This window comes from Pristiophorus japonicus, chromosome 10 (assembly GCF_044704955.1).
Source record: "Pristiophorus japonicus isolate sPriJap1 chromosome 10, sPriJap1.hap1, whole genome shotgun sequence".
NCBI classification, from domain to species: domain Eukaryota; kingdom Metazoa; phylum Chordata; class Chondrichthyes; family Pristiophoridae; genus Pristiophorus; species Pristiophorus japonicus.
The window spans coordinates 183,819,339-183,831,467 of NC_091986.1; the positions used below are offsets into that span (position 1 = coordinate 183,819,339).

Consider the following 12,129-nt stretch of genomic DNA (forward strand, 5'->3'; position numbering starts at 1 on the left):
CAAATTTTGAAAAATCAAACGATTAGAAAGGATGATCTGTTTTAAAGGGGAACTTGTGTAAGCACAAGTGGTAAGACCCCTATTTTCGCCATGATTGCGCCATTTTTTCGTGTGAAATATTCACTTTCCAACTTTCGCCAACATTTGGACACTGGCGTCGACCATGTGCAGCAGTTTTAAAAAACACTGCCGCAGACACAAGTCAAAACTGGAACGGGCGCTGTTTTTCTGGTCTTAATAGATTTTGGCTATCCATGATTTTTTTCAGCGCGGTGGCGCGCACTGCCCTAAAGCCCCGCAAAAAAAACCATATGTTAACTTAAGGAATCAGCGCAGGGCACAAGAGGACAGGAGCGAGGTAATAAGCATACACGATAAAATACCTTTTTTTTTCCACGGGGATCTCTTTGGAGCAAGGGAAGAAGATTTCCGGGCCGAAAGGACTGCTCCCCATCGGCTGGACCCACTGCAATCCGGGGCCCTCAGTCCCGCTCCCCCTGCGAGTTGGAAGTTCAGGAGCTGGGGGGGGGGGCCATTCGGCCCGGGATTGCAGAGGTCCAGCCGGTGGGGAACAGTCCTTTCGGCCCGGGAATGCAGCGGGTCCAGCCGGATTGGGGGGGGAAGCGGAGTGGTGGCCGTGGGGCCAGTGGCGGGGGGGAGGTCCTTTACATAAGAAATAGGAGTAGGAGTAGACCATACGGCCCCTCGAGCCTGCTCCGCCATTCAATAAGATCATGGCTGATCTGATCATGGACTCCGCTCCACTTACCCGCCCGCTCCCTATAACCCCTTATCCCCTTATCGATTTAAGAAACTGTCTATTTCTGTCTTAAATTTATTCAGTGTCACAGCTTCCACAGCTCTCTGAGGCAGCAAATTCCACAGATTTACAACCCTTTGAGAGAAGAAATTTCTCCTCATCTCTGTTTTAAATGGGCGGCCCCTTATTCTAAGATTATGCCCCCTAGTTCGAGTCTCCCCATCAGTGGAAACATCCTCTCTGCATCCACCCTGTCAAGACCCTTCATAATCTTATATGTCTCTATAAGATCACCTCTCATTCTTCTGAATTCCAATGAGTAGAGGCCCAAGCTACTCAACCTTTCCTCATAAGTTAACCCCCTCATCCCCGGAATCAACCGAGTGAACCTTCTCTGAACTGCCTCCAAAGCAAGTATATCCTTTCGTAAATATGGAAACCAAAACTGCACACAATATTCCAGGTGTGGCCTCACCAAAATCTTTATATAGCTGTAGTAAGACTTCCCTGCTTTTAAACTCCATCCCCTTTGCAATAAAGGCCAAGATACCATTGGCCTTCCTGATCCCTTTTGGTAGCGGTCCTTTCAGGGGAGCGGACTTCAGCTTGCTTCAGCGTCTCTGGTTGCCCTGGCAACTTCAGCTTTTCGCACATGCACAAAGTTTTTAGCGCAGTCTTGATGCTCCGCCCCCGGAGAGCGCGGTGGTAAATTCAAATATTTCTTTGGCTAAAGTGTCTCTTTTTTTTTTCTGGTGCAAACGTACACAAAATAAAATTATATGTTAACATGCGTGAATGCCAAAAATCCAGCAAGTGGAAAATAGGGGCCTATGAATGGTAAGTATGGAGGCCAAAATAAATCTTAAATAGCTGGCTTAAATATTACCTTTTACAGGCTCCGTCATGGTGCCGTCATTCATGTATTCAGTACAATGGACATGAGGTGACATAGGCCAAGGGCAGTGCGTTAGTGTTGTAACATTGTCGTCAACAGAATCGATCTGTTTAGATACTAACCATGGGTTGCCACTGTGTATTTGTTGTAGCAAATGCTTGAAAGAAACTGATAGACCAGCATGTGATAATGTAAATGCAATAAGTCTGAATTTATGCTGAAACCCATTTTAAATATACTGCCTATGAAACCAAATTTAATGAAAATTTTAACATGCTAACTCGTTCTCCCTCCTTGAGACATTAATGATACACTAACTTCAGTTAGATGAATATATTTTTTACCATGTATGATATGTATTTAACCCTTTGTAACTTGCATGACACCTGACCACCAGAGGGCCCACCTGTTAGAATCCCAAGGGATCCCAGCATCCCTTCGGAGCACAGTATATAAGCAGGCCACCCACAAGGTACCTGCACTCTAGAATCTTATTAAAGGAGCTAAGGTCACACTTGCTCATCGTACACACTACTCAGTTTCCACCTTTATTATGGGTGTACCAATTGGCGACGAGGTAACGAACAACCCCGCAAAAATGCAAAGAACAGTCGGCATCCTGGAGAAGTTCTCAGAAGGGGACGATTGGGAGGCCTTCGTGGAGAGACTCGACCAATACTTCGTGGCCAACGAGCTGGAAGGCGTCGAACGCTTCCAAACGAAGGGCGATCCTCCTAACTGGGACAAAACCTATGGCCTCACGAAGAATCTCCTGGCCCTGGCAAAACCAATGGAGAAATCCTACGAAGAATTGTGTAGGCTGGTTCGGGAGCACCTAAATCCTAAGGAAAGCGTTTTGATGGTGAGATATCTGTTCTACACATGTCAACGATCGGAGGGCCAGGAAGTGGCGAGTTACGTCGCCGAACTAAGGCGCCTCGCAGGACATTGTGAATTTGGGGGATTCCTAGAACAAATGCTCAGACTTTGTTGTACTGGGCATTGGACATGAGACAATCCTTCGCAAACTGTTGACTGTAGAAACTCCGAATCTTTAAGTAAAGCCATAACGATAGCCCAGACATTTATGTCCACCAGCGACCACACCAAGCAGATTTTGCAGAATAAAGAAGTTTCGGCCAGTACTGTACATAAAGTAACGTCGGTCTCGAGCAGAAATATACATGGCAGAACGTACACGCCGGCTGCTGCTGCACGACCTCGGATAACCCAGAGTCCGCCATCAATTGTTAATGCGAGGCAGTTAACACCCTGTTGATGCTGTGGAGGTGATCATCGGCCCCATCAATGCCGTTTTAAGCACTATGCGTGCAATGGTTCCAGAACAATAGGACACCTCCAACGAATGTGCAGGTGAGCTGCAAACCCTGCAAACAACCACGTTGCAGAGGAAGATCGATCTACTGTGGATCAGACTGAATCGGAGACTGGAAACGAGGAGACAGAAGTGTAAGGGGTACACACATTCACTACTAAATGCCCACCAATAATGTTGAAAGTTGAACTGAATGGTATTCCAGTATCTCTGGAGCTGGACGCGGGGGCGTCAGTCCATAATGAATAAAAAGGCTTTCGACAGGCTGTGGGGCAAAAAGGCACACAGGCCCAAGCTCGGCCCCATTCACACCAAACTAAGGACTTGTACCAAGGAACTAATCCCTGTAATTGGCAGTGCAGAAGTTAAAGTCTCCTACGATGGAGCAGTATACGAACTCCCACTGTGGATTGTACCAGGGGATGGCCCTACATTGTTAGGCAGAAGCTGGCTGCGAAAAATCCGCTGGAACTGAGACAACATCCGAGCGCTTTCGTTCGTCGACGATGCCTCATGTACCCAGGTTCTGAGCAAGTTCCCGTCATTGTTCGAGCCAGGCATTGGAAGCTTCTCGGGGGCGAAAGTGCAGATGCATTTGGTTCCCGGTAAGCGCCCCATCCACTACGAGGCACAGGCGGTACCGTACATGATGCGTGAAAAAGTAGAAATTGAGCTGGACAGGATGCAACGTTAAGGCATCATCGCACCAGTGGAATTCAACAACTGGGCCAGTCCGATTGTCCCGGTACTCAAGGAGGACAGCACGGTTGGAATTTGTGGGGACTATAAAGTAACAATTAATCGTTTCTCGCTGCACAACCAGTACCCGTTACCCAAGGCAGACGACCTATTTGCGACCCTGGCTGGAGGATAGACGTTCACCAAGCTGGACCTGACCTCGGCCTACATGACGCAGGGTCCGGAGGAATCTTCGAAAGGCCTCACCTGCGTCAATACGCACAAAGGTCTGTTTATCTACAACTGGTGTCCATTCGGGATTCGGTCAGCTGCGGCGATCTTCCAGCGGAACATGGAGAGCCTGCTAAAGTCGGTTCCTTGCACAGTGGTCTTCCAAGACGACATATTGGTTACAGGTCAGGACACCATGGAGCACTTGAATCTGGAGGAGGTTCTTAGTCAGTTGGATCGCGTGGGGCTCGGGTTGACCTGCTCGAAGTGTTCTTGGGAAGGAGAATCGCAGCAGATGGCATCAGACCCACCGACGCCAAGACGGAGGCCATCAAGAACGCGCCGCGACCACAGAACGTGATGGAGCTGCGGTTGTTCCTGGGATTCCTTAACTATTTCGGTAATTTCCTACCTGGATTAAGCACCCTGCTAGAACCCCTACATGCACTACTGCGCAAGGGAAACGACTAGGTATGGGGGAATTCACAAGAGGCTGCCTTTTAATAAAGCCAGAAATCTGTTGTGTTCTAATAAACTAATTGTCCTGTACAACTCTTGTAAACAATTAATGCTAGCTTGCGATGCATCGTCATACAGGATCGGGTGTGTGTTACAACAGGCTAATGAATCGGGGATTTTGCAACCGGTCGCTTATGCGTCCAGGAGTTTGTCCAAGGCCGAAAGGGCCTACAGCATGGTTGGAAAAAGAGGCTCTGGCGTGCATTTATGGGGTAAAAAAAATGCACCAGTACTTATTTGGCCTCAAGTTTGAGCTTGAAACTGATCACAAGCCGCTCATATCGCTGTTCTCTGAGAGCAAAGGGATTAATGCCAATGTCTCTGCCCACAGCCAAGGATGGGCGCTCACGCTGTCTGCATACACCACCGGGATGGAAATGGCACAGCCAGCGGATTTGCTCATGGTCATGGAGGTATTCGAGAACGAGAAGTCTCCCGTTACGGTCCGCCAGATCAGGACCTGCACCAGCCAGGATCCTTGACTGTCCTTGGTTAAAAAACTGTGTCCTCCATGGGAGCTGGTCCAGCGTCCCAGTGGAGATGCAGGAGGCGATTAAGCCGTTCCACAGACGCAAAGACGAGTTGTCCTTGCAGGTGGACTGTCTACTGTGGGGCAATCGCGTGGTCTTGCCCAAGAAAGGCAGATACACATTCATATGTGAACTGCACAGCACCCAATCAGGCATTGTAATGATGAAAGCCATAACCAGATCCCATGTGTGGCATCAACTCAGATTTAGAGTCATGCGTGCGCCAGTGCAACACCTGCTCTCAGCTGAGCAATGCACCCAGAGAGGCCTCAAAACCGTGGTCAAGAATCCACGTAGACTATGCGGGTCTATTTCTAGGCAAAATGTTTTTGGTTGTCGTGGACACTTACTCAAAATGGATTGAATGTGCAATAATGTCTGTAAGCATGTCCACGGCAACCATTGAAAGCCTACGAACCATGTTTGCCACGCATGGCTTGCCCGATGTCCTAGTCAGCGACAATGGGCCGTGCTTCACCAGTGCTGAATTCAAGGAATTAATGACACGCAACGGGATCAAACACATCACATCTGTCCCGTTCAAGCCCGCATCCAACAGCCAGGCAGAACAGGCAGTTCAGACCATCAAGCAAAGCTTGAAACGTGTGTCAGAAGGCTCCCTGCAGACCCGGTTGTCCAGAATGCTGCTCGGCTACCGCACCAGACCCCACTCACTCACCGGGGTTCCCCGAGCAGAGCTGCTCATGAAAAGGGCACTTAAAACAATGCTCTCTCTTGTCCACCCTGATCTCCATGATCACATGGAGGGCAAGCGGCATCAACAAAGTGTGTACCATGACCGCTCAAATTTGTCACGTGATATTGAGATCAATGATCCTGTGTTTGTGTTCAATTATGGACATGGTCCCAAATGGCTCGCTGGCACAGTCACAGCCAAAGAGGGGAATAGGGTGTTTCAGGTCAAATTGGCCAATGGACAAACGCACAGAAAACATTTGGACCAAATCAAATTGTGGTTCACCAACAGCTACGAACAACCCAAAGAGGACACCACCAACTTTGACTCTCCAATACACACAAGTGGCAACTGACATCATGGTTAACCACAAAACCGAACTCACCATCCCCAGCAGCCTGGCAAGGCCGGCTGCCCAACAGCCCAGTGAAGAACTGACCAACCCACCCGCACCCGCATTTGTACTGAGACAATCGACAAGGGAGCGAAAAGCCCCAGATCGTCTCACCTTGTAAATAAGTGTACTGTTGACTTCACAGGGGAGTGATGTTATGTATTTAACCCTGTGTAACCTGCATGACACCTGACCACCAGTGGGCCCACCTGTTGGAGTCCCAAGGGATCCCAGCATCCCTTGGGAGCACAGTATATAAGCAGGCCACCCACGAGGTACCTGCACTCTGGAATCTTGTTAAAGGAGCTAAGGTCACACTTGCTCATTATACACACACTACTCAGTTTCCACCTTTTATTATGAGAGTACCATATATGATGGCCCTTAATTTGCAGTTAGCGATGAAGCAAAGGCGTTCACCGCTGGTCCCGAAGTAAGCTTCCTTCCCACGTCGGTTTAAGTTTTCCAACGCGTAGTTCAAATCAGCGGAGTATACTGGGGATCCCCTAGTGCAAGCTGCTGAGATGTCAACAAGCTGTCTAAGCAGCCAATCAAAATGCAGAATTCTCACAGCGCACTAGGAAATGAGTAAGCTTTTAAAATTCTAATTCTTTAAAAATATTAGAGAGAGTAAAACAAAGATCGGGGCTCCTGCTTGAGGAAATGGCAAACCTGAAATAAAGATGAACAAATGTTTTTAAAAAAAAAAAAAATGTTTTACATTTTTTTTAATTAAAATGGATAAATTTGATGCTGCACAAAATTTAAATTAATTTTTCAGGGCCACAACCTTTGTTTAGTATCAATACGCTGTTAAAACCCCAGTTACACCTAATCCCTTTGGTCTAACTTTTTGTGGTGAATTTAACAGCGTAATTACTACGGAAGAGCTGAAGTTTTCAAGAGTTTCCATGAGTGGAGAGATTTCACTGATTGCCGGCCCTTTGGATGGGGTGTGGGGGCATAGCCTGTGGAGGAGCAGTGAATGACACATCACTACTCCAGGATTTCCCCATGTGACAAATCACAAAGTTGCGGTCAGTTTCAAATTCGGAATGACGGTGAACAGTTTACCGTCATCCAGACCACAATTTTCTAGGCCAATATAATAGCCTAAACAAGTCTTACACCTTCCGGGAATCCTGGCCTTCGCTGATTCATAGCACGAGAGAGCATTTAAAGAACCCTACATACATTGGATAATTGCCTCCAATTAACAATATAAGATGAGCAACAAATTATCACTTGCATTTTGTTCAGAAGCTGGAAATAATCACCTAACTACTGTTGGCCAAGTTAGGCTCAAATCCTTTGAATTGACCAAGGAAGTTCTAGCTTATCCTAAACTTGTGTGTACCAAACTAGCTGACAGAACTATACCCTATCTCCCAACTTTACATTTTATACAATAAATGTTTTTAGGTACACGTGTTTTTGTTTCTGTGGTTGATGCCTGAAAAAGTTCCTGTGTCGAAGGGTGGATTGCACAATACCAGTGTCAATGTGACCCCTGAACAGGAAAGAAAAAGGACTGTTCGTTTATTGTGCTGTTACTTAAACACAAGTCCATGACTACTACAACAACAACAACTTGTATTTATATAGTGCTTTTAAAGTAGTGAAACTTCCTAAGGCGCTTCACGGGAATATTATGTGATTAAAAATTTGACACCGAGCCGCATATGTAGAAACTAGCGCAAGTGACCAAAGCTTGGCCAAAGAGGTATGTTTTTAAAGAAGTGTCCTGAAGGAGGATAGAGAGACAGAGAGGTTTAGGCAGGGAGTTCCAGAGCTTAGGGCTGGGCAACAGAAAGCACGGCCACCAATGGTTGAGTGATTATGCCAGATGCAGTATAATGTGGATAAATGTGAGGTTATCCACTTTGGTGGCAAAAACATGAAGGCAGAATATTATCTGAATGGCGGCAGATTAGGAAAAGGGGGAGGTGCAACGAGACCTGGGTGTCATGGTACATCAGTCATTGAAAGTTGGCATGCAGGTACAGCAGGCGGTGAAGAAGGCAAATGGCATGTTGGTCTTCATAGCTCGGGGATTTGAGTATAGGAGCAGGAAGTTCTTAATGCAGTTGTACAGGGCCTTGGTGAGGCCTCACCTGGAATATTGTGTTCAGTTTTGGTCTCCTAATCTGAGGAAGGATGTTCTTGCTATTGAGGGAGTGCAGCGAAGGTTCATCAGACTGATTCCCGGGATGGCGGAACTGACATATAAGGAGAGACTGGATCAACTGGGCCTGTATTCACTGGAGTTTAGAAGAATGAGTGGGGATCTCATAGAAACATAGAAAATTCTGACGGGACTGGACAGGTTAGATGCAGGAAGAATGTTCCCGATGTTGGGGAAGTCCAGAACCAAGGGTCACAGTCTAAGGATAAGGGGTAAGCCATTAGGACTGAGATGAGGAGAAACTTCTTCACTCAGAGTTGTTAACCTCTGGAATTCTCTACCGCAGAGTTGTTGATGCCAGTTCATTAGATATATTCAAGAGGGAGTTGGATATGGCCCTGACGGCTAAAGGGATCAAGGGTTAGGGAGAGAAAGCAGGAAAGGGGTACTGAGGTGAATGATCAGCCATGATCTTATTGAATGGTGGTGCAGGCTCAAAGGGCCGAATGGCCTACTCCTGCACCTATTTTCTATGTTTCTATATAATCAGGGATGCTCAGGCAGAATTAGAGGAGTGCAGACATCTAGGGGCGAGCGTGGCGTTGGAGCGGGGGGGGTGGGGGGGCGCGTGAAATTGAGCCAATATAGGTCAGCGAGCACAGGGGTGATGGGTGAACGGGACTGGGTGCGAGTTAGGACATGGGCAGCTGAGTTTTGGATCCCCTCTAGTTTACATAGGGTAGAATGTGGCAGGCCAGCCAGAAGTGTGTTGGAATAGTCAAGTCTAGAGGTAACAAAGGCAAGGATGAGGGCTTCAGCAGTGGATGAGCTGAGGCAAGGGCAGAGATGGGCGATGTTACAGAGATGGAAATAGGCGGTCTTCGTTATGCTGCGGATATGTGGTCCAAAGCTCATTTCAGGGTCAAATATGACACCAAGGTGTTTAGCTTAATGATCATTTCCACTTTCTTATTTGTATTTACCTGTTCCCTAGAAAGTCGCCCTTGGATTTATTGAGTGAATAAACCATTTACTGGATCAAAGACCAACATGTCACTGGAAAAGAAAGCACTACAGCCGGCTGTGCAAGGTGCTATCGATCTCACTGCCGGGGCGACAGGTAACGGAGCATTTTGTCACTTATTCACACTCACACACACTCTCACACTCACACACACGCGCGCACACAGGTATATTTTGTTTCCTACAACAGTGACTACACTTCAGAAGTACTTAATTGACTGTCCAGCACTTTGGGAAGGCGAGTGGTTATGAAAGGTGCTACATAAATGTATGTCTGTCTCCCAGTTGAGTTACTGGCCATGTAACCATCTGCTAGACTTTATCAATGTTGCTCTTCAAAGAGACACATCGGCAGACTCCCTTCTGCTTTTTCTTCCCATCTTGGAGACGGGATGGGACGGGGCGGGGCGGGGAAGTATTTTACCTCTGCTCAACACCTCTCCAAGTAAAGCATGTGGAGGATCATGGACACAAACCCATATCCTCCCATGCCGTGGCTCCTGCATATTGTGCTGCGCATAATTTATGCAATGTTTTTACTTTTTTTGTGAGTGTCACTCGAAACAGTTTTAAAATGTTATTTTTCTCTTTTTTTTCCTGAGATGCTGAGCGGGTGGATTAGGGTTGAGAGCTGTCCATGCAATTATTTTTGCTGCAGAGTGTATTCCCCTCTGCTTGTTCGAAAGCCCCTTCCTACACCAGCATGGTTCAAACAGAAACTTGATGGTGTGGGGGGTGGGATGGAATCAGTTGCCAATTGTCTACAATATTGACTGAAGCACAACTGGTCAGTTGAAAGTCAGCAGCAGAGATTTCTTGTCTGTTTGTCCTACAGTTCCTTGACAGACCAGTAGGTGTCCACAAAAAGCAGGACAAATTCAATCTGGCCAATTACCTCCTCGCAATCATCAGCAAAGTGATGGAAGGTGTCGTCGACAGTGCTATCAAGCGGCACTCCAATAATCTACTCACCAATACTCAGTTTGGGTTCCGCCAGGACCACTCGACTCCAGACCTCATTACAGTCTTGGTCCAAACATGGACAAAAAAGCTGAATTCCAGAGGTGAGGTGAGAATGACTGCCCTTGACATCAAGGCAGCATTTGACAGCTTGTGGCTTCAAGGAGTCCTAGTAAAATTGAAGTCAATGGGAATCGTGGGAGAACTCTCCTGGCTGGAGCCATACCTAGCACAAAGGAAGATGGTTGTGATTGTTGGAGGCCAATCATCTCCGCCCAGGACATTGCTGCAGGAATTCTTCAGGGCAGTGTCCTAGACCCAACCATCTTCAGCTGCTTCATCAAACCTTCCCTCCAACAAGGTCAGAAGTGGGGATGTTTGCTGATGACTGCACAGTATTCAGTGCCATTCTTAACTCCTCAGATAATGGAGCAGTCCGTGTCGCATGCAGCAAAACCTGAACGACATTCAGGCTTGGTGGCAAGTAACATTCGCACCACACAAGTATCAGGCAATGACTATCTGCAACAAGAGAGTCTAACCACCGCCCCTTGACATTCAACAACATTATCAACATCCTGGGGTCAACATTGACCAGAAACTTAACTGGACCAGCCACATAAATACTATGGCTACAACAGCAGGTCAGAGGCTGAGTATTCTGTGGCGAGTGTCTCACCACCTGACTCTCCAAAGCCTTTCCACCATCTACAAGGCACAAGTCAGGAGTGCGATGGAATACTCTCCACTTGCCTGGATGAGCGCAGCGCCAACAACACGAGAAGCTGAACACCATCCAGGACAAAGTAGCCTGCTTGATTGGCATCTCACCCACCACCTTAAACATTCACTCCCTCCACCAGCGATGTACTGTGGCTACAGTGTGTACCATCTACAACATGCACTGCAACAACTCGTCAGGGCTTCTTCGACAACACCTCCCAAACCCTCAACCTCTTACCACCTAGAAGGACAAGGGCAGCAGGCTCATGTGAACACCATCACCTCCAAGTTCCCCTCCAAATCACACACTTGGAAATATATCACCGTTGCTTCATCGTCACTGGGTCAAAATCCTGGAACTCCCTCCCTAACAGCACATGTAGCTTCACCACATGGACTGCAGAGATTCAAAAAGGCAGCTCACCACTACCTTCTCAAAATTAGGATAGGCAATAAATGCTGGCCTTGCCAATGACGCCAACAACCCAAGAACACTTTTTGTTTAAAAGGGTGCTGATTTTGAGTGGAACTCTATCGAAGCTACAAAATGTACTTTTGAATCAGTTTGACAATGTCTTTCCTCCCCCATTTTTCCTACCTCTTGACAATCTTCTGGCCTTTAAAACCCAGTTTTGATATCACGTAAGCATTATTCCTGATTTACATAATTTTCTTCGTTATGAGGTACATAGGAACAGGAGTAGGTCAATCAGTCCCTCAAACTTGTTCCGCCATAGATCATGACTGATCTGTACGTCAACCCCATTTACCAGTCTTTGCTCCCTTTGTACCCTTCACCTAAACCACAACTGAAGCATAACTTCACTTTTAAAAAAACAAAAAAAAAAATTTCAACCACCTTAAGTTAACGGCCAGCAGTCCATTAGCCTCTTTGATTACCTTTTGTACCTGTGCACTTATTTTCAGCCTTCTGGTATTATGCACAATATTTTGAAAAACTGTACTAGCTGGAAACTGACGCTACTATTACGCTTGCATTGCCACAGCCGTGAGTAAGGGGCATCAATAGCACTACCTGCCTTGCACTTGGAAGGTTGTGCTTATCCTATTGCAGTGGCACTCCAATGTCCTCATATGAGGATTGCCATTGTACACGCACAGGAGCAGGCATACAGTGATACTACTGGAGCAAAGCATGTGCGATATATGATATTTTCATCCTAACTATACACCACTGCTTGGTCTGAGGAGATTGGACTCGTGCCGATTTCTAGGCACTTTAATATCACGAGGAGCA

At 46.9% G+C, this 12,129-nt stretch overlaps 1 protein-coding gene across 2 annotated transcripts in view; it reads left to right on the forward strand.

The window, feature by feature from the left end:
* The window catches only part of LOC139275228 (mitochondrial ornithine transporter 1-like), a 51,670-nt gene that overhangs the window by 18,334 nt on the left and 21,207 nt on the right, over window positions 1–12,129 (forward strand). For both annotated transcript variants that reach the window (XM_070892390.1, XM_070892391.1), the window contains exon 2: window positions 9,160–9,285. In XM_070892390.1, the coding sequence (XP_070748491.1) occupies window positions 9,216–9,285 (70 nt within the window). In that variant the 5' untranslated portion in view covers window positions 9,160–9,215. The remainder of the gene's footprint in view (window positions 1–9,159; window positions 9,286–12,129) is intronic.